This window comes from Sminthopsis crassicaudata, chromosome 3 (assembly GCF_048593235.1).
Source record: "Sminthopsis crassicaudata isolate SCR6 chromosome 3, ASM4859323v1, whole genome shotgun sequence".
NCBI lineage: Eukaryota > Metazoa > Chordata > Mammalia > Dasyuromorphia > Dasyuridae > Sminthopsis > Sminthopsis crassicaudata.
The window spans coordinates 53,992,712-54,019,508 of NC_133619.1; the positions used below are offsets into that span (position 1 = coordinate 53,992,712).

Genomic DNA, 26,797 nt, shown 5'->3' on the forward strand with positions numbered 1-26,797 from the left:
TTTTATGCCAGAAGACACGAATAAAAGAAAAAGAAAGAAAAAAGTGAAAAATAGTATGCTTCAGTCTGTATTCAATCAATTCTCTGAAGGTAAATAGTAACCATCATTTGATAATATCTTGGGTCACTGTGTTACTGAGAAAAGCTAAGTGATTCACAGTTCTTCATCAAATAATACTGCTGTTACTATGTACAATGCTCTCCAGATACTGTTCATTTCCATATATATCAGTTCATGTCGGTTTTTCCAGGCTTTCCTAAAATCATTCTGCTTGTCATTTTTTAATAGCACAATAATACTTTATTACAATCATATACCACAGTTTATTTAGTCATTTCCCTATTCATGGCTATCCCTTGATTTCCAATTCTTTGCCACCACAAAAAGACCTGCTATAAATATTTTTGTACAAATAGGTCCTTTCCCCTTTTTTTTTGGAAGTCTTTGGGATATAGACCTAGTACTGATATTGTCAAAGAGTACACATAGTTTTATAGCACTTTGGGAACAGCTCCTAATTACTTTCCAGAATGATTGGATATGTTACAGAAATCCACTGGACTTTGACCTATTTTACGTAATTCATATTTCATCAATGCTAACCTTTAACTAGGAATCACTGGATAAAAAGTAGGGACGGACAGGTGTTCACTAAATAGAGCCACATTGACACTAGACTGAGCTTCTGATTGAACTCAGGTGGAAAAATGACTTGCTGTGAAGGCTGTACATCCTGCAATGGATTTAGCTTGATGGTTCTAGTGTTGTTAGCAGTGGTTTTCAACACAGTACCACTAGTCAGCTACACACTTCAGAGTGATGAGCTGTCTAAAAACCCCATATCTTGCTTTGAGTGGTGGTATCCAGGAATCATAGGAGCCGGTATACTGGTGAGTACTATCTACAACATGGAGCTAATAATTGCTGGGAGACCTGCCTCACCTTGCTGGCAAAGTCAGTTTATGAGCTACCTAACATTTATAAAATATACATGTCACACAGCATGCTGAGCTCTAAGGATATAAAGAAAGGTAAAGACAGTCCCTGTCTTAAAGGAGCTCATAGTTGGGTAGTTGAATAATTTAATTTATGCAAAGCTCTCTGAAACTTTGAAAATATTCCATATATGTCAGTTTGATGATGATATTTGATTTTATAAACAAGAATCAAGGGTTACACTATGAATCTTGGCCTTACCAAAATCCTAAAGTACCTTTGGGTAAAAGCAAAGAAACAACATTTATTAGTGGTCAGTAAGGAAGAATATTGATTGGAAAAATAACTATTTTGGATCATGACATCATAAATCTGGAATCTTGTCCAAATACCTATTGAAAAAAAATAGTGTTGTGTATATCTGAATGGTTAACAAGTATTTAAAATTATTTTTCATTTTTTTTTCAATGAGGAAAAATTGATTTTCTTTCTCACTTTCTCCACTGGGAAAAATTTTTTAAAAATCCTTTGTAACAAATATTGATAGTAGGGCTAAATGAATTATTTTATTTGTTATGGCCAAAGATAAATGTATTGTTCTGTACCCTGTGTTGTATCAGGAGGTAGGGAGGTGGTGGAATGCTTCACCATTGGTTCTCTCACAGGGCTTATTAATGTTTGTTGACTAGGCTTGATGTTGACTCTGGAATCATGGTTGATCTCAATGGGTAGTTTTTCAATTAACATTTAAAAAAATAGAATAGTGAAAATCTTGCATCCATCTTCACACTATAATCACAGGTCACATTTGGCATCATAGCAGGTTATGTGACAGTAGATGCCATGATACTGGGGTAGAGAATGATATTGTCCTTCCTTGACCCTCACTGGATTCACTTTTTACTTGGAGAATTGCAGCCACAGAGGTCTGAGCCAGAAGATGCTTTTTGTTAATAAATACTGAATCCTGCCCTGCTACCTGAGTATGAGAGGACAGGAGACCTCTCAGGATTTTACACATCATACTAAAACTCCAAATCCTTTCAGCAATCAGTCACCAAATGGCCAGAAGCAGCCCCAAAACTCCAACATCACCAGAAACAACCAAAGAATATTGTCCATTTTCCATACAATCCATGAGACGCTAGCAATTTCAGTTGATAAGAACACATAAGTCTACAAAGACATTTGGAAAAATATGAATTCTAGTTGATTTTGATTGCATAGTGTAAGATAGAGTCCTAGATACAGAGTCAGAGTATCTGGATTCAAATCTTGGTTCTGCTATTTCTTACTTTAGGCAAGTAATTTTTTCTCTGAATTGCAATTTTTCCAATTTCTATGTAATAATTTTCTAGGGTATAAAAATGGCTTAGATCCACAGAGATTGCTAGGATTTGCATCCATCTCTCAAGGCAAGGAAGTATTGCATAGTTTTAGGACTGGGCCATCATAAAATGTGCCATGGCTATTCCCCATGCCTTAGGCTCTGTTTTATTGGCACCCATTTCTCAGCATGTGCCATAATTCTGACGAGTCTTATCCCTGATAAACTCCTGTGGTCAACCCTTGTGTCCATTAGTTAGAAAGAATCTCTATTTTGGTCTCTGTCTGTGTCTCTCTGTGTGTCTCTGTCTTTGTCTGTCTGAATGAATGTCCATCTCTCTGTTGGTTTGTGTGTCAGCAATCATGAATCATTCATATATTTTATAAATAAACTCCCAAGAAAAGAATCAATACTAATTAGGTCTGTATGTAGGAATTTGGACTAGATGGCCAATTTGGCTTTGACTTTTGTATCCCTCATAAATAGCATGAGGTAAGCATTTAATAAGTGCTTGTTGATTCATTAGTTCAAAAGTCAAGCTGCAAAAATTTTAGTTCCTTCTTAGATACCTTGCCTGAAATGAGAGTACATGATTTTAAGTGGCAGTGATAATTCAATCTGGACATACCTTTAGACTTTTTTCCATTAACATGACTGATGTCATAGAATGAAGATATGCTCAACTTTTCTTTTTCTTTCTTTTTCTTTCTTTCTTTCTTTCTTTCTTTCTTTCTTTCTTTCTTTCTTTCTTTCTTTCTTTCTTTCTTTCTTTCTTTCTTTCTTTCTTTCTTTCTTTCTTTCTTTCTTTCTTTCTTTCTTTCTTTCTTTCTTTCTTTCTTTCTTTCTTTCCCCCAAAATAGCTTTTATAGAACTTATAATATTTTTGTCATTATTTTATTTTCCTCAAGTTTTAGATTATTTTTTATTTTGTTAATTATTTCTGATTACATGTAATTTTTTTTAAAAGTCACTTAAAATTTTTGAATTTCAAATTCCCTCTTCTTTCTATCCTTCCTCATCTTAAGAAGACAAGCAATTTGATATTGATTATATATATGAAGTCATTTAAAACTCATTTCCATATTGGCCACATTGTAAAGGAAACAAAGAATTTTTAAAGAAGTGAAAAAAAAACCATGCTTTAATCTACACTCAGAATTCAGCTGTTCTCTTTCTGGAGGTAGAAAGGATTTTTTTTACCATGAGTCTTTTGTAATTGCTTGATCAGAGATCAATTGTCTTTCACAATTGCTCTTCTCTACACTATTGCTATTACTACTGTATACAATGTTTTCCTGGCTCCATTCATTTCACTTTCCATGAGTTCACATAAATCTCAGATTTTTCTGAACCATCTGTCTTGTCATTTCTTATATCACAACAGTATTCCATCATAGTCATATACCACAATTTGTTCAGTCATGCTACAATTTTGGGACATTCCCTCAATTTCTAATTCTTTGCCATCACAAAGAGCTGCTATAAATAATTATGACAAATAAGTCATTTTCCCTTTTCTTTGATCTCTTTGAGATACAGACCTTGTAGTGATAGTACTAGGTCAGTTTTATAGTACTTTAGGAGCAGTACTTTTTTCAAAGAAAAGTCTAAAGTATCGTGGTATGTTTTAATCACTAATTATTAACTTTTACCCATTACAGATTATTTTTACTTTTATCTTATCCTCAGATTTTGATTAATTTGCTTCATGCTTTAGAGTCAGGTTCTCTGGGCTTATGAATAGCTGTTAAGTCAATTTTCCATCCAGCTTCCCTTCCGAAGACTTTCCTCAGATAGCAGTGCTTTTAGTTCCAATCACAACCCAGGTGGCCTGTCTATCCATGCTGATAACTGGTATTGAACTCTGAGCTAAAGGGCTAATGAATTTGCCTTCAGATCTGCAAGGAAACTCCTCTGCCATATGGACAAAGCAGAAGGAAATCGTTACTTAATGGTGTGGTGCCAGTGGGCAGAAAGCCCCTAAGAATATTCTTCCTAAGGACAGAAGGGGTTCTCTCCATCTCAGTAATATAAAGAAAATCTTCTTTCTTCAGGCTAAAAGCTGATGGCTGAATACACTCTATTAAACTAACTGTCATGTAAAGCTCAAGTTTACTTATTAAAAGGATCGCCATAGAAATGTTTTAGCATATAGCACTAGTTATAAACTGCTTCTGAAATAAACACGGTCACAAATTCTTTTCAAAAAACTGAAGATGGATGCAAGAGCTTCACTAATCTATTTAAAAAATATATTAATTGAGATCCATCATGATTCCAGGGCAGCTTTGCCATTTTAAAATAGAAAATTTAACAAATTAAGTTCCTTTAATCGCAAGGTATAATACTTGCTTTAATCACTTTCTAGGGTTATTATTGGCAGCTATATAGTGCAATAAGTAGAGTTCAGGTTCTCGACTTAGGAAAACTATCTTTCTGAGTTCAAATCTGATCCCAGAAATTCATTAGCTATGTGATCCTGGGCAAATCACTTAACCCTATTTGCCTCAGTTCTTAATCTACAAAACAAGCTAGATAAAGATATGACAAAGCATTTAGTATCTTTGCCAAGAAAATCGCAAATGGAGTCCAGAAGAACAGGACACGACTGAAATGACTGAACAACATTACCATCAATAACATTAGCAATATTATAAATAGGTTCAAATTCCAATCTTATCTCCCAGTATATATAAAATTAGAATTTCTTGATCTCAAAAGGAGAAAGTTCCAAAGAAATTACATTTCTTTCATTTATGTCTGGGGCTGCAACATCCCTGACAAGTAGTCACCCAAACACTGGAGCATTTGAAGACCTCAAGCAATAATTAACCAACTGTTTCCCAAAACTATCATTAGATAGTTTTTCTTTACTTTGTGCTAAAACTACATCTTCCCCTAACTGTTATCTCAGATCAAGAAGAAGAAATCTAAATTTATGTGATAACTCTTCAAATACTTGAAGACACTCAGCGTACCCACCTTTTCTTCAAGCTAAACATTTTCAGTTTTTCAAATAGTTCTCATGAGGTATAATCTTTGGCCTCTTACTATCCTGTTCAACCTTTTCTGAATGCACTGCAATTTGTTAATGCCCTTCCTAAAATATGGCACCCAGAACAGAATATAATAACATTGAATACTAATGAAGCAATCAGGCCAAGATAGGTCTACAAATTCTCCTTTTTCCATAGTCAATATAATATTTAGATCCAGTGAGGATGGGACTTTAGCCAAAACCCTATAGATGATGCCCAGGGATCATGACCTCGGAAAATAGGACTAGCATAGAGCTGGTTGAATACCTCACATGTAGGATATGTGCATCAGCCTCAGTCATTTTAGGATATAGGTATATTCTAGGACCTGTAGTACTCAATCCAGTCTCTGACCATTTGGACTTTGGGCTTAGATTTCGCCTCCAGGTCCCTATACTTAAGCCAGCCTTCATCATCACAAAACCCTTGAAAGAATAAACTCCAGACAACTGTTATTCTCCCACTATTATATAATAGTCTCCAAATTAACTTTCCATTCTAAAGGAACTCAGTACCTGGTTCAGTCTTTTTTTCTAACTCAACTTTTACCCTCATGTTTGGGGACTTCAATATATGTACATTAATGTCTCCTCAAATGCTCTGGTCCCCAGTTCATTGATTTTAACTCTTATGACCTACATTTTCATTCTACTTCAGCCACCCAAAGGGATGGTATGACTTTAGGTCTCACTCTTCTTAGAATTCCTCATAACATCCTTTCAGTCTTTGAATCTCTCCTTTCCTTCTATCTCTCTTCTAGCCTCGATTTTCCAAAATCTAGAGTATTTCTCTACAGCAACTTCCAAGATCTACAACTTTTTGCTGGTCTTACTTTAATAGCCAGGAATAACAGATAATTACGAATTTAACTATAATTCTCCACCCCTGACCTCCTTCCCTTAAAAGCATTCACTTTCTGCCAGCTGCTTGAGAAAGTCACAGCACCTTAGCATTTGGGGCCACTAAAATTTTTTGCCATCTAATCTCAACTGCCACACAGTATTCCTTTTATTTTTCCTTAAGTGATTCTTCATCCTACTCTACTTAGTAATTATTCTGTTCATTGTTTTTCCTAGAACCTCCTGTTATCCCACTCTCACTCCCCATCTCTTACTAACTGGTTTTGCCTCCTGCTTTACTGTGAAAATGGAGGTCATTTCATCTTTCATACTCATATATGTATAGTTTTAAATTTTCTTTCAAATTTAGGCTACTTACCTGTTTATTAATTCTTGATTAGTGGTTCTTCTAGGTTCTGTGCTTCTTTTTGAAACAATTTCATATTTTAAAGCCTCAAAGATATTACTTCTCTCTACTCATGTGGCCACCCCTCTTGTAAGGTCTTCATTACCTTTCTTCTGAGCTATTGTGATAGCCTCCTACTTGGTCTCCATGCTTTATCTCCAATTCCACCTCCACATAACTATAAAAATATCTTCCTGTAAGTCATATTTCTCACAATGTGAGACATAACATTGTGAGTCTTTTCCAAAATGGTTCTTCATTGCCTCTATTTTAAAATAAAACCTCCTTATTTGGGCATTTAAGGTCTTCAACTGCCTTGTTCCTAATCACCTTTTAATATTTATTGCATATTGCTTTCTCATCTTTTCACATTCTGTTTCTTCTTGGTTTTCTTTGCTAGGTACATTATGCATCTTCTGTTCCTTTCACATGGACCAGCTCCCAGAGAAGTCCTGGTCTCTCGACTCTTCACACTCAAACAGGACCTTTAGTTATTTCTGAAACTTGGCCCTCCATTTTCCAACTCTGCACTTTTGTACAAGCTATTTCTTGTTCCCTGACTGCCCCAGTCCTTGATCATTTCTTCTTCCCTTCTTTGAAGTATTCATCTTTCCTATTTTTTTGACACTTAGTAAATGCCTTATTTATCTTTGTATATACTGTTCATTTTCTGGCTTAACCCATGGGATGTTAGAGCTAGAAGACCATCTGTCCAACTCCCATTTTACAAACTAGAAAGGTAAAATGAAACATTATAACTCTTCAGCCTTGGACAAAAGGGCCATCTTGTTTATCTTGGTATCTTCAGTACCTTATTATAAGACATATAGAGACTAAATATAAAATATAAGATAAATAAAATTATAAAAAATTGTTTCAAAAAGAAGCACAGAACCTAAAAGAACTACTAACCAAGAATTAATAAACAGGTAGTCTAAATTTGAGGGACAATTAAAAATTACATGTAACTTCCCCAAAAGCATGATTATTCTGTGTTAGACACAAGGAGGGGAGGATATAAACATTTATAAGCACCCATTGTTTGCCGTCATTGCACCAAACACTTTCCAAATATTATCTCATTTGTTCCTCATAACAACCTTGTGAGGTAGATAATAATGTGATAATAATGCCTCAGAAACTGAGGCAGAAGTTACATGACTTACCCAGGCTTGCATAGCTAATAGGTATCTAGGGCTGGATTTGAACTCCATTCTTTCTCTCCTTGAGTTCAGATCTGTCCTGGCACTAGTTGTGTAACTTTGGGAAACACATTTAACACTATTTGCCTCAGTTCCTTCTTCTGTAAAATGAGCCAGAAAAGGAAATAACAAAGTACTTGAGTATCTTTGCCAAAAAAACCCAAATGGGTTTACAAAAAGTCATATACAACTGAAAATGACTCAATAATAAATTTGCCAACTCTGGCCCAACACTCTCCTTGCAGTGCCACATAGTTTCCTCTATTACAGCTTGTATAGACAGAACAAGATAAAATAAATTTAAGGGTTACTTGAAGGAAGAAATGCAAAAAAGTAAATATTTCCAGTCAAATTAATTATTTATTATAAATTTATTACCAGATGGTGGAATGGAACTTAGAATTATAAATACAAAAGGAGTTTCTATTCTAAATTTAAACTAGTGCCTATCTCAGTGCACAGCTTGATATGTGAATGAATATTCCATGCAGAGGTGTCAGTGGAGCTACACATAATAATGGCTTTTTTTTTTTTTTTTTTTTTTTTTTACAAAAAGAACCTGTCATTTTTTCCACACTGGCTAAATTAAAATCACAAAGCTTCTTGGCATTTGAAGAACATAAAGGTTAATGACTATAGAATAATGAGGAAAACAATCCTGGTTTTCTACTTCTGCATTCCAGTGTGAAATGAGTTTATTGCTAATAAATATTAACCAATGGTGTCAAAGTCATGCCATGTTATGCATTTTGTAGATAAAGCACAAAACGTTAGATTGGAACTTATGACAAGCAGGTAACTATTGTGAGTACAAGAGCAGAAAACAAGCATAATGAGCCTTAAATTCTGTTATCCTGCTCCTATGGACAGGATAGTAGCACTTCTATTTGAGGAAGACGTGCCCCAAAAGAGCAAACTGAAGAAAGTTTCTCATCAAGTGACACAAATAAGGTTCATTCTCTTAAAGTTCTCAAAAAGGTCATCTTTGTCATAAATCGATTCTGATCTAATTCTCTAAGTTAAAGTGTCTCTAGGTTCTAGAATTAGTTGAGATCATAAAATTTGGATTATTAGCTGTTCTCCCAAACTTAACATTCCAACTCTCACCACCATGAGTTTGCAAAACCTGTCCTACAAGCTTCCTCATCTGTGCTTCTCAGAATCTGCATCTGCCTTCAAGGCTCAGGCTACTTGCTACCTTTTCCATTGAAGCCCTCATCTTCCTCATTATTAGAACTCCCTCCGTCCTCAAATTCCATTGGAATTACTTTTCTGGGCCCATGTACTGAATGTAAGCACCTTGAGTTGAGGGCAAGTCCTTCTTTTTGTCATTTAGCTCTTTGTAACATGGTGCCTTTTATATGGCAAGTATTCAGAAAATGCTTTTTGAAATGATTTAACAATTCCTTAAGAGCCAGGATGGGATCTTCTGAAAACAGACATGTTATTTTCAAGGTCTATCAATTTAAAAAAAGCACGTAGAGCATTGTCTTAGTATCGCTAACAAAGTTCACAATTTAATGGGGGAAAGAACATGAAGATTGTGTCTCAACATGGACAGGATAAGCTGGGAATAGTCTCAGGGGGGAGACAGTAAGATTAAAGAGGACTAGGAAAGGTTTCTTGGAAGTCAAGGAAGCTGGGAGGTAGAGGAAAGGAGGAATTGATTTCTAGACATGGAGGCAGTCATAAAAAGGCTTGGGACTAGGAGATGGAGGGCCATGTATGGTCATAAATCCTCCATACTTTATTCTGAGAAAAATAGTCATTACCATATAGATGCATTTAGAAAATGCCTGCTATGTGCAAGGCTCTGTAAATACAAAGTAAAAAACAAAATCTAGCAGTTAATCATTTGGATTCTAATGTTCAGTCCTTTTATTCATGTCTGACTCTTTGGGGCCTAATTTAGGGTCTTCTTGAACCCCTATAGGTTAAGAAACTGAGGCAAGCAGAGTGACGTCATTTGCCAAGGGCTAAATGTCTGAGGCAGGATTTGAACTCAGAAAGTTGCCCATAGAATTTAATAATGCTATATATTTTATTGCCTCCCCTGACTGTAAGCTTTTTCAATTCCTAGACTTTTCTTTTCTTTTCTTTTCTTTTCTTTTCTTTTCTTTTCTTTTCTTTTCTTTTCTTTTCTTTTCTTTTCTTTTCTTTTCTTTCTTTCTCTTTCTTTCTTTCTTTCTTTCTTTCTTTCTTTCTTTCTTTCTTTCTTTCTTTCTTTCTTTCTTTCTTTCTTTCTTTCTTCCTTCCTTCCTTCCTTCCTTCCTTCCTTCCTTCCTTCCCTTTCCTTCCTTCCTTCCTTCCTTCCTTCCTTCCTTCCTTCCTTCCTTCCTTCCTTCCTTCCTTCCTTCCTTCCTTCCTTCCTTCCTTCCTTCCTTTCTTTCTTTCTTTCTTTCTTTCTTTCTTTCTTTCTTTCTTTCTTTCTTTCTTTCTTTCTTTCTTTCTTTCTTTCTTTCTTTCTTTCTTTCTTTCTTTTCTTTCTTTCTTTCTTTTTGCTGAGGCAATTGGGACTAAGTGACTTGCCCAGGGTCACACAAGAAGTATTAAGTGTTTGAGACTGGATTTGGGATTGGCACTCTATCCACTGCACCATTTAGCTGCCCCAATTCCTGGAATTTTCTATGGGTACATCCTTAATCAGCAAATCCTTCTTGATTTAGAAAACTGACACATTGGAAGTAATGACTGCTGATAAAACACATGTATCATATTTCTTACATAGAACCATGTATATTATTGCAGGATTTAGAGAAGCAATTCAGAAAAATCAGATCATTTTCCAGATTATAAAGTTATTAATAGAAACTCATTTAATAGTATTTTATGTAATACATTATGTAATTATATTTTATGTAATACATTGGCTTATAGTTTTATTTAGCATTGAAATAATTAACAGGCATAATCCTATGTTCTTTTGGAAGCCAAACTTAAGTTAGTCACACACTTATCTTTGACCTTAGTTCAGCTTCCAAATGGGAAATCAGTAGACATATATGTTTGCATTTCCCATAATCTCCTGTATTAAAAATTATCTCAAGATTTTATCTTTTAAAAAGATGTAAAAAAGGGTTTACTTTATATAAGTGAATTTTAATTTACAAGTGAATTTAAATTATATTTAATAACAGTTTTAACTAATAGAAATGGTTAGTTCAGGATGAATTATTAGAATCAAAATTATTTTCAGATGAACAATTTTAAAATAATCAAAACAACAAGTCCTTACAATATTGTGATTCTTTTAAAGTAATTACCAAGATAGGCTATGTTTCCCCCCATTAATTTTAAAGATAACATTTTAGAGGCCCCACTTTCCTCTACCTCCAAATTCTAATCTTTGTCAAGGCCTATTCTCTAAATACATAATAAAATATCTTTTCTGTTAAAACTTGTATAAACCTAAGAGTTTCTTTTTCTCTTTTCTTTTGAACAAGGGGAATTGGGGTTGAGTTGCCTAGGATCAAACAGCTAAGTGTTAAATATTAAGTGTCAAGTGTCTCAGGTCTTCCTGACTCTGGTGCTAGGCTCTATCTACTTTGCCACCTAGCTACTCCAAACCTAAACATTTCTAGAGACACTTTTTTTTTTCTTTCAAAAAGATCAGCGAAAATCAGGATTTTGATGAATTATCTGTCACTCAGCTATTTGAAATTTTGTAAAACAATACGCCTTGCTTATCAAAATTGCTACCTCTATGGTTAAAAATTGAGTAGATTATGGAAATCATAACATGTTTATGTTCTAAAATTATCTAATGAAAAATGCTTCTCTGTACCAAAATACTGAATAGGCAAAAACGGAGAAACTTCAGAAAATTTACAGAGCTGTACATCCTCTCAAATGGCTCATCGCCAACTTCCTGAAATCGATCTGGTCTCTCTCATCCTTTGAAAACCAAAAACTTTTCTCTGGTTTTGCAATATACTCCGAGCTATTATCTTATATCTTCCCTCCGGAATGTAACCAAAATTCTAGGGGGGAACATTTCTTGTCCTCCGTTTTCTTCCTTCTACTCACTTCTTAATCTCTTAAAAACTGACTTCTGACCACCATTTGACTGAAATCACTCTTTTATGGTTATCCAGCTAAGTGGCACAATGGATAGTATTGGGCCTGCTGTCAGGAAGACTCATCATATCGAAAGTTCAAATCTGACCTCAGACATATTAACTTTTGGACAAGTCACTTAACCCAGTTTGCTTCAGTTCCCTCATCTATAAAATGAGTTGGAAAAGGAAATGGCAAATTACTCCAATATCTTTGCCAAGAAAACCCCAAATGGGGTCCCAAAAATCAGATATGGTTGAAAATGATTGACAAGAAATTCAACCTATTTTACTGATTGGGAGACTCAGACCCAAAAAAGTAAAATTCCTAGTCTAGTATCACAAAGATAGTATAAAGGGCAGCTAGGTGATGCAGTGGATAGAATACAGTCCTGAATTCAGGAGTACCTGAGTTCAAATCTGGTCTCAGACACTTAAATTTTCCTAGTTATGTGATCCTGAGCAAGTCACTTAACCCCCATTGCCTCAGGAAAAAAAAACCCCACCAACAACAAAGGTAGTATATAGTAAACCTGGAATTAGAACTCAGATCTTCTAACTCTGAATCTACCAGTCTTTCCACTTCTCTCTTCCCATTCTTCTTGACCTACCTGAAGCATCTGCCATGGTTTTCCATCCTATCCCTTTTAGAATTTCTCTTTCCAGGATTTTTGTAAAACTGTTTTATCTTAGTCCTCTTTTTATTTGTCAATTGCTACTTCTCAGTCTCCTTTGCTAGATCACCATGATTGTGGGTGCTTCCCAATGCTCTATCTTGAACTCTCCTTTTTTCCCTCAGTAGTCAACACATCTTTATTAAGTGCACAGTACTAGGCTAAGCACTGAAGTTACAAATAAGAAAAAGAAAATATCTGTCCCCAAGGAGAAGATCATCAAAGAAGAAGCTGTGTGAGGGGGGAGGATGTGAAGACTAAAGGGGAAGATGATGTTCCTATAGTCAAAACCAAGCAGAGCAGCTGATGAAAAATGAAAGCTCTGATCCTTCTTAAAGGAAGGATTTGGGAGGATGTTTATTGCTTTGTCCTCCAACCTGTAATCAGAAAGGACAGGTGGCTGAGAATGCTGAGAAGTCAATAGACTCCATGATCTCACTGACCACCGTTGATTTCTTTATCATCTTTAGGCAGATTTCTATTTTATATCATAAACTTTAGTTCTTCATTACTACTTGCCTAAAGAACATCTGCAAGTGGATATCCCATTGGATTTTCAAACTCAATATTTCAAACTCAAGCAGAACTCAAGAGTCACAGAAATTTTATTTGGAAGGGACCTCTACAACAGTCTGATTCCCCAAAGAACCCCACTTAAACATACCCTAAGCCTATGATAACATTATCTTCCTCTCACTCCCCCAACTCATTGCTCCTTGAAACTTCCTTGCTACCTCCAATGCAATGTCTCCCCAGGTCTCCTAATTTTTAGCACTTTCTATCTCCTTGAAGGATTGGTTCACATACTGTATCCTGACAGTAGAGGATCCTTGAATGCAAAGGCTGTTCTTTGCCATTTTGACTTTCTATCCATAGCTTCTTTTATACAGCAATCACTTAATAAATGCTTGCTGGACTGGACTGAATGGCATAAGAATTGTATTAATAAACTGAGACCAAATGACTAGAAGACTTACAGCCTTAGAGCTATCACTTTTAAAATCTGTTTTATATGAGAAAAAATTTAAATATTCAGAATCAGTGGTAAAAACAAAACAAAACAAAAAACACAATTTATTCTGGATTTAGAATAAGAGCTCCTAATTCAAATTCAAGCTTTTCTTTTTGAGTGTGGCATGCTGTGACTGTGCCCAAAGTGTTAAGTGAGATATAAGGGTTGTAATAATGGAATTTAGGCATAACGGAATTAATCAGTTAATAAACATTTTTAAGTGCCTACTCTATGCCAGGTACTTACAAAGAAGGGACTCAAAAGGAGAAAAATACAAAGAAAAGTAAGATGGGATGACATGGGGGAGACAACATACAAACAACTATGTATACTACTTGGGGTAATTTGGACAAAATGAACAAAGGAAATTATTAGAATTAAAAGGGATCAGGAAAGGCTTCCTACTGAAGGGGGGATTTTAGCTCAGACTTGAAAGAAGCCAGGAGGCAGGGGAAAAGGGAGAACCTTCCAAGAATGGACACCAATCAATGAAAATGCCCAAAGTCAGGGATGGAACATCTTGTTCCCAAACCATAAGGAGGCTGATGTCACTGCAGTGCAGAGGATTGTAGGAGAGAGGTGTGAATGGTTTATTAAAGCTACTATTTTGCTATGTTTCAAAGGAACACATGAAAACTAAACCTATGACAATATTCACATGATATATTTAGCTTCTCTGGAAAGAGTGATCTTTTAGGTGTTTAGAAACTTCAGTAAATAGTCTAGAGAAAACAAAATGGTGCTGGGCCATGTCAAACAAATAAAAATCAAATGTTACTTGACTTGTGATGCAAAGGGATGGCAATTTGTGCTTGTCACTAGTTCATTCACTATTTTCCTTTTTTTAATATTTATTTTAAAAATTTTTTAAAATTAATTTTATTTATTTTTATTTATAATTTTTGACAGTATATATGCATGAGTAATTTTTTTATAACATTATCCCTTGTATTCATTTTTCCAAATTATTCCCCTCCCTCCCTCTACTCCCTCCCCTTGATGACAGACAATCCCATACATTTTACATGCATTCACTATTTTCCACTGGTGGATTAAAAATTGTAACAAGGCAGTACATGGAATAAATTTAACATGGGTGAGAATAAAATAAGCGATAGTACAGGGCAAGGATAAGCAAGATAGATATTCTATGTCAGTTCCTCTGAGAATAAGGAGGTAGTCTGAGAGCTTTGATTTTGATTTTGATTTTGGCCCAGCCTAGAAAATTATTGACTGATATTATACTTAATTGCATCTAGACTTACACTAAAATACAATTTCGAATATTAACTTACTTAATCCTTACTCATATCTGTTATTTCTCAGAAATACTTTTATATCTTAAGTCACATTAACCAAACACATATATGTTCCTGAATTTCACATTATTTACTTGTAGCTTTAAAGTATACAAGATTCCAGAGTCCACAAAATTCTCCTTCTGTACCACACTTTAAAGAGTAACTATAAGAATATTATTTACCCTAGGGCTGGAGTAGATGAAATGGTAAGAAATTCTTAATTGGTTATTGAGAAGATACTACCTTGTCTCTTATTTGGCGTAACTAAATCTTTGTGAATAGAACTTCAGTTTTTTCAGAAAGAGCTTATGGAAGAAATGGAATTAGATTTCTGCTCATGTTTCACATTCAAAGCCAGCACTAATACTTAGATAATTTCCCTAATATATGTCTGACATATACTCCCCTTTGCTTCCCATTGCCAAAAGGATAAAAATATAAATTATTTAGCCTAGTGTTTAAGGACCATTTGCAATTAATGCATCTTTCTTCCCCCTCCCCCCATGGTTCTTCATTTCACTTATCAATCTTAACACTTTCTTTTTTTCTCTCCTTGGAATAGAGAAATTAGGTTTCCCTTCTAATTACAGTCCAGTTTCCTTATTAACCTTAAATTTAGGATAACTGAAATCCATGGAAACCTGTTGCCAGGTTCTAAAAATCCAGTAATTCATTTCCTCCCCCCCCCTTTTTTTTTTTTTTTCCTGAGGCTGGGGTTAAGTGACTTGCCCAGGGTCACACAGCTAGGAAGTGTTAAGTGTCTGAGATCAGATTTGAACTCGGGTCCTCCTGAATTCAGGGCTGGTGTTCTATCCACTGCGCCACCTAGCTGCCCCCATTTCCTCTTCTTCCCATGAAACGTTTCCTAGCTCATTCTTTGGGAAGGATGATGAATTTTAAGTAGGAAAGAATTATTGCCAAAGTCACAAATTCTATGAGAACTTTCAAAGGCTAATTGTGTATCTGAAAGCAGAGAAAAGCTACATCTGTTCCATTTCATCATCCAATCTCATCATGAAAAGGCAACATATTTAATATTGGAAAGCCATATTCTGCATAATCCTTGACAATGGAATCTTTTTGTAGTTATTAGACCAAAGTGAGCGGTAAGTACTGATGGACCCGACTGGGATTACATCAATTCTTGGACTATTTGCTATTTAAGAGCAATAGTCATGTTAATTATTGATCAATTTTAATTACCTCAAGTGATTGAAAATGGCATATCATATCTATCTATCATTTAATAAGATTTCTAAACTAAAAAGAAGAAAATGTATATCTCTACTTACATATGATTAAATGATTAATATCTGATTTTCTGATATACAGTGACAACTAGATTTTAAGTTAAAAATACATAAACTATGAAATATGCATTTTAGTTTTTAGTTGCCTCCTCATTGAAGTATGAAACAGTTGAAAGAACACTGGATTTGAGACTAGATTCAAATCTAAGCTCTGTTACCACATGTTTAACCTTGAGTAGATCATTAACATTTCTGGGCATAATTCTCCTGAGTTTGATCCGGCAGATTTGTTAAGGTCCTTCAAGCTCAAAGTCTATGATTCTGAACTATCTAAATATTAAAGCTACATCATCTTACCCTATAAGCTGGACTTGGTAGTCTCTATTTCATCAACAGGAATATGACTGAAAGGTTTTCCAAAAGACATTTAGGACGTCAGTTTCAATGTAGTTTCAAGTATTCCTGTGTTTTTGTGTTCTCATTCCCTGATTACATTTTTCCTTTTACCTTATTTATGTTATTAAGTATTCTCACAAATAAAACCCAACTTCACTGATATCATATACTTCGTATCTTCTTAATGGATGGGGGGATGGACAAGAGGGAAGAAAAGAATTGCAAATTCAAACATTTTCAAAAATTAATGTTAAATCCTATGTATATGTAAGCTATTTGTGTAGTTCACAGGCCACCTAGTGGCCAGAAAGGCATAACTGGGGTTCACAAATCGAAGGAAATGGCCATTACTTCCTTCTCATTTTGAGTTCCTATGTCCCCACAACTCATGATTTAAAAAAAAAAAAAAAAAAAAAAAAGTCAAGGTCATTACCGTTCACTTGCTGAGAAATAATAACACTGATCTTTCCTGTTGATGTAATTTCCAGGTCATTCCAGCAACTATAATGTCCTTGGCTGCAAGAAAAAGGGCATGCTGCAACAACAGATTAGGAGTAAGTAGGGGATGATCTGGGAATAGAATTGATTCCAATAGAGAGTTTTTTTTCAAATAGAGAATTTCATAAGTGAAAATATACTAGGTGCAAATCAGTGATACTTTTATTTATTGAAAAAAATCAGAGGTAGGGTCAGAATACCACAGAAATGTAACAGTAATTTAAGCTTTCCCTCTTTCCTTATAAACATTTAGGTGCTCCTCCATATTTAGTTTTGTTAATCCTAAAGTTTTAGAAGTAAAAGGGATTTAACGTATTTGAGTGCATAGGTCACTAAGATAAGGTCATTTTTTGTTTGATTTTATTCAATTTGTTTTGGGCCGTATATTAAAATGTTAGATCCTATGAAAGCTGTCAGTTTAAAAATTCAACATTGCCCTGACAGATACAAAGGATAGGCCAAAGAATAATGAAAGTCTCACTACAGATGTGACAGAAAACTGTGAGTTTCGAATATAGTCATAACAATAAACAGAATAGGTTGAATTGAATTGTATTACAACTCTTTCCTCTAGTTAAGATCAGAGATTTAAGGGTCTCCCTGCATGGTAATACCAGAGTGAGAACAACTAACCAATCCTCTCCAACCATGAAGAGAGACATAGGATAGCATCTGAATATAAATATCCCAGAGAGATCAGAATTGAGGTTTTAAGTAAATGATAATTAACTTAAATAGGAATTATATTTTAATCAGTAAATTTTTTAAAGTTTGTTCTGGTTATTTCATATTTTACTTCTTATAATTCATAGTTTTTATTTAGAAATTAGAATATAGAAAGTGATTTATGTTGTCTACTTATGTTCAGTTAGTCTGCCTAATGGTCACCTCATTGGGGATTTTTAAGGCAGAAATACTGAAGTGGTTTTGCCATTTCCTTCTCTAGATCATTTTATACACGAGGAACTCGGGCAAATAGGGAGAAGTTTCTTGTATGTCTTGCAAATATCTGAGGCCATTTGAACTCAGGAAGATGAGTCTTCTTGGACCTAGGTGCTGCACTCTATCCCCTGGGCTCCCTAGCTGCTATGTCTACACAGAAACTTTATATAATCCTTACACTATTGGGCCAAGGCTAGTAAACAAATTTTTTTTTTTTTTAATTTAGTGACAGCAGCTCTGAGGGCTGAGATTAATTAAAAGTCCACTTAAGAATGACCTCAGCCAGGACAGACCAAGTAGCACCCCAAATTGACTGAGCTAATAATTTAAAATAAAATCAACCACAAGAAGTCTTTTAGAAAACACCACTGTATTTCTTTTTTTTTTAATAAAATTTTTTTGACAGTATATATGCATAAGTAATTTTTTTATAACATTATCTCTTGTATTCATTTTTCCAAATTATCCCCTCCCTCCCTTTACTCCCTCCGCTAGATGACAGGCATTCCCATACATTTTACATGAAACACAACTGTATTTCAATTAAATAGGTTAAATAGTCCTAACCCTAGTTGTGAACTTATAGAGCCTCAGTTTGGGTACATGGGTTCTAAGACTCTTCCCTAAGGTGAATGAATACAAAAATATTGAGTAATTTACTATGTACAAAGCATTGTGTGCTCCTTGAGGATTAAAAAATCCCTGCTCTCCAGGTGCTCATGTTCTAAGAGGTGAGGGGAAAAGAAACAGAAGTTTTCAGCTGCCAATCATATGGAAATATCCTGTGGTCCTTAGGATACAGTGTCACAGTTGATGGTACATATTTTTAATGTCATTTCTATTGATAATCATCCATTTGACAGTAGTTTGTTAGGGTAGTGTCCAAGTCGATGCTAATATATCTTTAATGTCATTTCTACTGATCATCCGTTTCTGAGGCTGGCTAATTGAGAGTTTTGCAAGACTTTGATGGAAGTAATATTCCCTCCCCCCACCAGGTCTTCACTAGTTGTTCAGTATCAGTAGAAACAGTTGCCAAGTCATCTCCACAGAAGTTGTTTCCTAGGATAACAGCTGTAGGGATTGGATGGAGAACAGCATTCAGGGGATTCTGTCACTGTCCAGGTTACCGAGTTTGCTATTCATTACATCCCAATTAGTAATGTATATGTTAATCTCTAGTACTATATGTAAATCAAAAGGAATTTTTTTTTTTTAAATAGAATATAAAACACTGCCTACCTTCATAGGCTAGTGGGAGATATTTTTGGTACAGAGGAAAGTATCTGGCTCTCCTAAGAAGCAAGTCTTGCTTACACACACAGAAAATCCAAAATGGCATAGCAGTAAGCATATAGAAACAAATTCTCATGTCATGGTGATGCCCTACTAAAGAAAAATCAGAAGTCACCCCACCCCCAGCCCATTCCACTGTCCATCCCTCCAGTCAGATTTCAGATGTCCCCAGTCAGCACTGGAGGCAAAAGTTACAAGACTGGACTGAACCAGTCTTCATTTTTGGGGTCTAACATACTTCATGATTCCCAGAAATAAATGCAAAAATGTGATGAAAGAATTCTATGAACAATCCAATTTTCATTTACAAATATTTCTCTATCCCCTGAGGGGGAGGGAGGTGATTTTAAGCACCTCTACCAACATAGCCCGGTATCTACTCTGAAACTTGGTCTTAGGGAGGTTCCTGAGGCCCTGAGAAGATAAATGAGTTGCCCAATATTCAAGCTGACTTTCCAGCTACTAGACCAGGCTGCCTTATTTTTCCTTTAATAGCAGTAATAATTTGAATACACAAGATGTTGATGAGCCACTTTATAAATTTAAGAAATAATATACTTCTGACAGTGAAATCCTCAACACATGAAGTCTGTTTGCTGATTGGAATCACTCTGGACTATTAATAATTTGAATCCAAATCATTTGCTTTTAACGATGTAACAACATTGATATTAAAAAAATTTATACTTAGTAAGGTACCTAAACACATATATAAATATAATTTTTAAATGAGGGAAAATCACTGTAAAATTAGATGTAAGCAAACCTACTTGGGCTTAGTATTGAAAAAAGTGGAAAGGGGAAAGAAAAGAGGAATATTCCATTCTGTAATACTTTTTTGGAATACTGTTTGCTTTTCCTACTTTTAAAAAATTCTTTTGCATGTGGAAGAAACATGTAGTGAGGAATGTATAGTACATGTTTAGGGAAAGTTAGAAGAATATAAGTAATGGGAAGTTAAAAAGATCGGTTGGGAACAGATTAAGAAGTATTAAAGTCCCTACAGCCACTGGAGACCTAGAAGAAAAAAAAAGTTCTTGACACTAAAGTCCTCAGCACTGACAGATAGTTTAAAATCAGAAACAGATGGGATTTTATTGGTGTAAATGACCTTAAAGATGCATTCCACCTGCTATGCTGTTGCACCTCTAAAGTAATTTCCCTCTGATTTTTGGCTGAAATTCCGTTACTTCCTTTATTAAAACATGAGCTCCTGGAAAGCAAGTAATACCCATTTTCCCATTTATATTGCAAATGCCATGCACATATTGTCCAATATATGCTTTTTCATTCATTCACTAAGCTAAGAAGTGGAGGCTATTCCATAGGAAATGGGAAGTCATATAATAAGACTTTTGAGTTGTGCATTAAGGGACAGTACATAGACTCATGGGTCTCAAGGACCCATCGCAATTTATAAAGCTAAGGGACAATGAAGACTTGAATTCAGTCCAGTCAGTGTTATTAGCATCCCACTTCTACAGCCTAGCTAATCACAATTTAGATTATTTATCCGCAGCTTTGGAGGACAACCTTTCTTTTGTAGTTACAGGGGCCTTTATTATAAAATGTCATACATTTAGCCGATCCCAAGAGCACATCCAGTGGAAATCATTTGGGTTCTGTTTTGTAATTTTGTTTAATTTCTTCCCATATAATATATATGTTTTTTTTTTTTTAAAATAAGAATACTTTTATTATTTTAAAAAATTTAAACTTTTTATTTTCAAAACATATGCAAGGACAATTTTTCAACAATGACCCTTGAAAACCTTGCATTCCAATTCCCCCCTCTTCTTCCCACCCCTTCCTCTAGATGAAAATATATGTTAAACATGGTTAAAAATAAAATATATATTTCTTACAAGGTGAATATTACTATCCAAAGAATTTTATTGTTTCTATAAATTGGCATACAATTAAAGAACTCATTTTACTGTATAACAGCTCATAGAATTCTTAAATGGATGGTAAAATATGAGATTTTTTTTTTTTTTTTTAGTTACTAATTGTGGTCTATAAGAGACTATTAATCTGTTTAGATTACTCGGTAGATCCACATGACAATAATAATAATGAAGATCTGTACTTAGTTCATTTTATCCTCATAATTTTTTGAGGCATTATCCCCACTTTACAAGCGAGAAAACTGAATTTGACCTTTGCCCAGAGTCACATACAACAGAACACATTTCAACTCAGGCTTCCCTGATTCCATGCCCAGCTCTCTTACCCAGGATGCCATCTGATTGCTGAGTACTATTTAAATCAGGGGCTCCAGCTTGCATTAAATCCATCCTTTTGACTATGGGGAACTATTTTTTTTTAATTAATAATTTATTATATATATATATTATAATATTATCCCTTGTATTCATTTTTCCAAATTATCCCCCCCCTCCCTCTATTCCCTCCCCCCATGACAGGCAATCCCATACATTTTACATGTGTTACAATATAAACTATGGGGAACTATTGAAACCCAAGTTCTCAGACCCTAAATTTTCACAGCTTCCTTCATGAGAAAGCATATGTATAACACATATGTATAAGATTATGTACAAAAAAAATCAACCTTGGCAAGTTAAAGAGGGTTTTATTTTAGAGCTAGAAAGGCCCCAGCAGTTATGGGCAGGTGGCCTAACTTTGCCTAAAAGCAGACACTAGATGGACAATAGTGATAGTCCTATGGATATTTAAGGCATTGGCTGTTCCTTGTTGCTTTATTCAAAGAGCTATCTGATCTCAAGAATTGTGGTCTAGAGCCGATGAAGATGAAGAAAAGGCTGATATTTGCAGGTGAAAATTCTAGATGTTTTAAGATGAATAAGCTGCATTTGTGGGACTTTTCCCCCCAGATGATTCTGTCATCGTTTTTGAGCGTGGTAGCTATTGGTGGTGCTTTGTACTGTATGCTAGTGTCTTTACTGGCTCTTTCTGAAGGACCCCTCATTTGCAACTACAACAGCAACAGCACATTCAACTGTGAATTTTCTATGAAAAATTTAAGGTGAGTAGCCAAAATCAAATCCCACTTTTAACCATTCCCTTATTAGCAATAATTTCTCTTATGTTAAAGCAAAATGTATTTAAAATTTTTTTCACTCTTAAAAATTATCTTTTTTACCCCATTGTTCTTTTTCTAATTAAAGCTTTTTATTTACAAAGCATACGCATGGGTAATTTTTCAACACTGACCTTTGCAAAACCTTCTGTTCCAAAATTTCCCCTCCTTCCCCCACCCCCTCCCCTAGATGGCAGGTAGTCCCATACCTGTTAAATCCAATATAAGTATATATATATTTATATAGTTATCTAGGCAAAATGGTTTTAAAATAGCATAGCATTAAATCAAGTAGTGCTTTTCTTGATCCAAGGAATGATTCGGAGACAGGGATTTGATGTAACAAACAGCACACAAACCTGATAGAGACCAGTGTGTCCAAAACAAGTTTTCTGAAATGAAATGAATGAATCATGCTGATTGCTCCCAGCCATAGCTGTATCTCAAAATGTATCCACACATCAGAACCTTGATATCGGTGGTGTCAGGAATTATCAGACAAGAAATCTCCTTCACCAACACAGATCTAGAAATACTATATTACTTAAATCTGGAGCACTGCAAGGTCAAAAGACTTACCCAGTGCTACACAGTCAGTATATGACTTGGGAGTGGAACCCAGAGCACCCTGGCTTTGAGCTGATTATTTATTGGGCAATATTCATGGATGTTAAAAATGCACAAATTTTTATTCCAGTCTGGCACATAAAGTTGTGCAGGAACCCATACATAATCCTGGTTACTAAGAGCAAATAATATTGATCTTTACCTACAGGCATACCTTGGAGATATTGTGGGTTCAGTTCCAGACTGTTGTAATAAAGCAAGCCATGTGAATTTTTTGGCTTCTCAATGCATGCAAAAACTATGTTCGCACTATTGTCTATTAAGCGTGCAATAGTGTAATGTCTAAAAAATACTTGCTAAAAAGTGATAGCTATCATCTGGGCCTTCAATGAATTATAATCTTTTTATTTCTTGCTTCAATGTTAAAGGCTGCCAATTAATGTGTTGATTGCTGAGGCAATTTCTTAAGAAATGAAAACAGTTTTCCACATGTACTGACCCTTCCTTTCACTTAAACAATAGAAGCTATTGTAGGGTTATTAATTTGCTTAACTTCAATATTGTTGTGTCTCAGAGAATAGGGAGGCCCAAGGGGGGGGAGAATGGCTGGGTGGCAGGGCAGTCAGCACACACACATTTATCAATTAAGTTCAGTTTTATATGAGTATGGTTTGCAGTGTGTCAAAACAATTACAAAGTAACATCAGAGATTACTGATGACAAATATATAATATAATATAATATAATAGTAATGAAAAAGCTTGAAATATAGTGAGGATTACCACCATGATGGGACACAGAAAAACATGTGAGGACATGCTGTTGGAAAAATGAAGCTGCAGGGTTCCCCACAAACCTTTCACTTGTTAAAAAAAAAATATATATATATATATATCTGCAGAGTGCAAGAAAATGAAGCACAATAAAGCAAGGTATACCTTTATTTCACTAATCTGTTTAGCTTAGAAGGTAGAAAAAATTTACTTTTATTTGCTGGTAATCAAGCAGCTGCAGATACATTTTTTAAAAAAAATAATTATTACCACCTAATTATACTAAAAATGAAACAATATTTCTTTAAACTTTTCCAGGTTTTGTCACAGATATTGAATACGAAAGCAAATTATTTTACTTGAGCAATATTAAGTAGAATCTATAGTATGCATATTTCTATTCTTACCTAGGCAGCCTATCAATAATTATCACAAACACATTGCTAATTGGTGGACTAATGGTGAAAAGGTCCCATTTCATAAGTGGAGTATGCTGCCTGGTAGTTCACTGGGGTTGAAAATCAGCTACAGGAATGCAGAATAGCAGACTTAAAATAAACCTGGACCTTTTCAATCAACAATGATAAGAATGTTTTCAAGCTAAAAGCTTCCAATTTCTCACCATGTTGAGTGTAGACATGTTTAATTTTAAAAGGAAACCATTTTAAATCAAACCTATTTTAAAATGGCCTTTAAATGAAAAAGGCACAGATCTTTGAATCCTGTCCAAGATTAGAAATGGTAGTGATGAACTAATCTTGAGTTACAGACGTGACCAAGGAATATAATCATCATCCACAATTTGTCAGGTTTGGTGTATAATACATTAAAGTCCATTTTGCCGTATGTTCATATCATTATTTTCTGCATGTATTGCTTCCAGGATTTCTGATGTCCTTTTATTTTCTTTCCCTAGTGACATTCACGATCAACTGCAACAACCAATAACTCTGCAATGGTTTTTCAGTCCTACTTGTAAGCCTGATCCTAACAATTCTGTTCTTGAAAATAGTACTAATATTTTCCAGAGGAAAAACATTCTCACTCTTAGCTTTGAAGAAAACAGACATAAGATTATTCACCTTACAGTATTTGTTGGTTTACTTTTGGTTGGGATTCTTGAGATCTTATTCAGTATCAGTCAGATAGTGAGTGGGTTGTTCGGCTGCTTCTGTGGAGTTTCTAAGCGGAGAAGTAGAAAAACATGGTAATAATATGGGAAGCAAAGACGGTCTCTCTCAAGAGATTTCCATTTTAATGTGGAAATATAATCCTTTAGATATCTTAGATATCAGTGTTGGGATATTAGTCAATGACACGAAAATGATCTAAATGTCCATTTTAAATCACATTTTGTTTTATTTTCAAAACTTTCAAAAATTGGTTTCACTAATATATTGACTGTTTAAAGACAAGAAATACAGTATGTTTACTGCATAAACTAGGAAACTTTAAATATTCTCAGTATGATCACTCCAAGAATTTTAAAAAATGTTCTGCCTGGACTTTGTAGTCTTATAAAAAACTGACAACTTATGGATTTTACCTACATTACTGTTATAATAAAAAAAAGCAGAATTAAGAATTTGTAGATCTAATTTTTAATAAAGCACTTTTCCACTTTGAAATTTTAACTGGAAGAAATTGTAGCATATTTAATCACGATCATATAATTGGAAGACTTACGAAATAATTTGCTAAGTTTGATTTTAATTGGACAATTAAAACAGATTTTTTTTTTTGTTGCTGTTGCTGTAGCTTTTCTGAATGCACTGATAATATAAAAGGATAATGGCCAGTGGAGTTTTGTATGTGCCTCAGACAATCAAGGAGATGACAACAGAAAAAGAATTCAAAGGCATATGTTCAACTGAGGTACTTAGGAAAAGAATCCTTCTTTAAGAAATAGGAAATCATAAAACTAGGAAGAGTGTTGAAAACTGGATAACAATCCTGAATTAGCCAGTCTCCTACTTTACCAGAGGCTTCTCATTTTTTTGAAAGTATGTACTCCTAGCTTCAAGAGTGACTCTCTTTTGTAGGCCAATTCTACTATTCAAAAAAACCCCCCAAAAATCAAAACATCCTTTTCTGATATGATATTTCCCATGGTAGCGCTCAAGTCAAAAGATCATTTTTCAAAGCAAATAGAAGTCATCTATTTTGAAAGTGAATAAAATATTTTTGTAGTTTGGCTCTTAAGTAGATATTTAGTTAATAGTGATTTCTGTACATATCTTGAAACTCTAATGCCCCTTATGCCATGCTCATTCCCTTCGTAATGCCATTATTCATAAGGCTATGATCTATAATAGTCTTCTCTTTATCTAAATCCTACCTATCCTTCAAGGCCATCTTATGACCTGATTTACTATAATCTCAATCTTCCTCTGTTCTCTCAAAGAATCAAGACTGCTATATGACTGTGCTACATGTTCTGGCACAACATTTTGTCTTTTTATTATATTAATAGTTGCATGTATGGCTATCTAAATAGTTGCACATATGTCTACTGGTATATAAATAGACTATCAGTTTCCCAAGGACAAAGCTCACATCATTTCTTTTGTACCTTCTACAATACCTGGGCACTTAGTAAATACATAAATAAATACTTGTTAAATTAAATTTCATATATAAGTACATTCAGCTTATGCCCATTAAAATAGTTCCACTTCAATGCCAGACATCCAGTAGAAAAAGTTGAAAGGGGATTGCTTTATTAGAGAAAAAAAAAGTTATCCTAAAAATACTCTCTCTACAAAATCATTATTCAAAACAGAACTTTCTGTGTATAAATGGGCAAAAATCAGCATCTACCATCTACATAGAAACATTTTAAAAGCAAACACCTGAAAAAATAAGGGATATGTGTGTGTGTATTCACATCACATCTAGTTGTAAACATTACTGTTAATAGATTACAATACCAACAACTCACAGGGACTGTTAGATTCTATGTATCACTGAGTTTTCCTCCTTTTTTACTTTTCATTTTAGATAGATCACTAAAGAAAAATATAACGTGTTTGGTTTTCATTTGTCTATTTATTAGTACAATGGTAAATACAGAGAAAAGGCTCATTGATAATTTTAAAAAGGGTTACTTGGTGCAGCGGAAAGAATGCCTGGTCTGAAATCAGGAAGAGTTGCCTTCATGAGTTCTGGTGTCAGACTTCCTAGCTGTGTGACCTTTGCTAAGTCACTTAATCTGATTTGCC

General features: G+C 34.6%; 1 protein-coding gene across 1 annotated transcript; it reads left to right on the forward strand.

Annotated features, from left to right (window-relative positions):
• Window positions 1–637: 637 nt before the first annotated feature.
• On the forward strand, window positions 638–25,220 carry TM4SF20 (transmembrane 4 L six family member 20). The gene is made up of 4 exons (XM_074298561.1): window positions 638–890; window positions 16,925–16,990; window positions 22,031–22,182; window positions 24,493–25,220. The coding sequence occupies exons 1-4, from the start codon at window positions 708–710 to the stop codon at window positions 24,785–24,787; spliced, it is 696 nt and encodes a 231-aa protein (XP_074154662.1). The 5' UTR covers window positions 638–707; the 3' UTR covers window positions 24,788–25,220.
• Window positions 25,221–26,797: the final 1,577 nt, after the last annotated feature.

Excerpts from the sequence above, each read along its gene's own strand:
- TM4SF20 (XM_074298561.1), top strand. The coding sequence starts at position 708 with ATGACTTGCTGTGAAGGCTGTACATCCTGCAATGGATTTAGCTTGATG. Across the intron at positions 891-16,924 it reads TCATAGGAGCCGGTATACTG|GTCATTCCAGCAACTATAAT; the intron begins GTGAGTACTATC and ends TGTAATTTCCAG. Across the intron at positions 22,183-24,492 it reads TTTTCTATGAAAAATTTAAG|TGACATTCACGATCAACTGC; the intron begins GTGAGTAGCCAA and ends TTCTTTCCCTAG.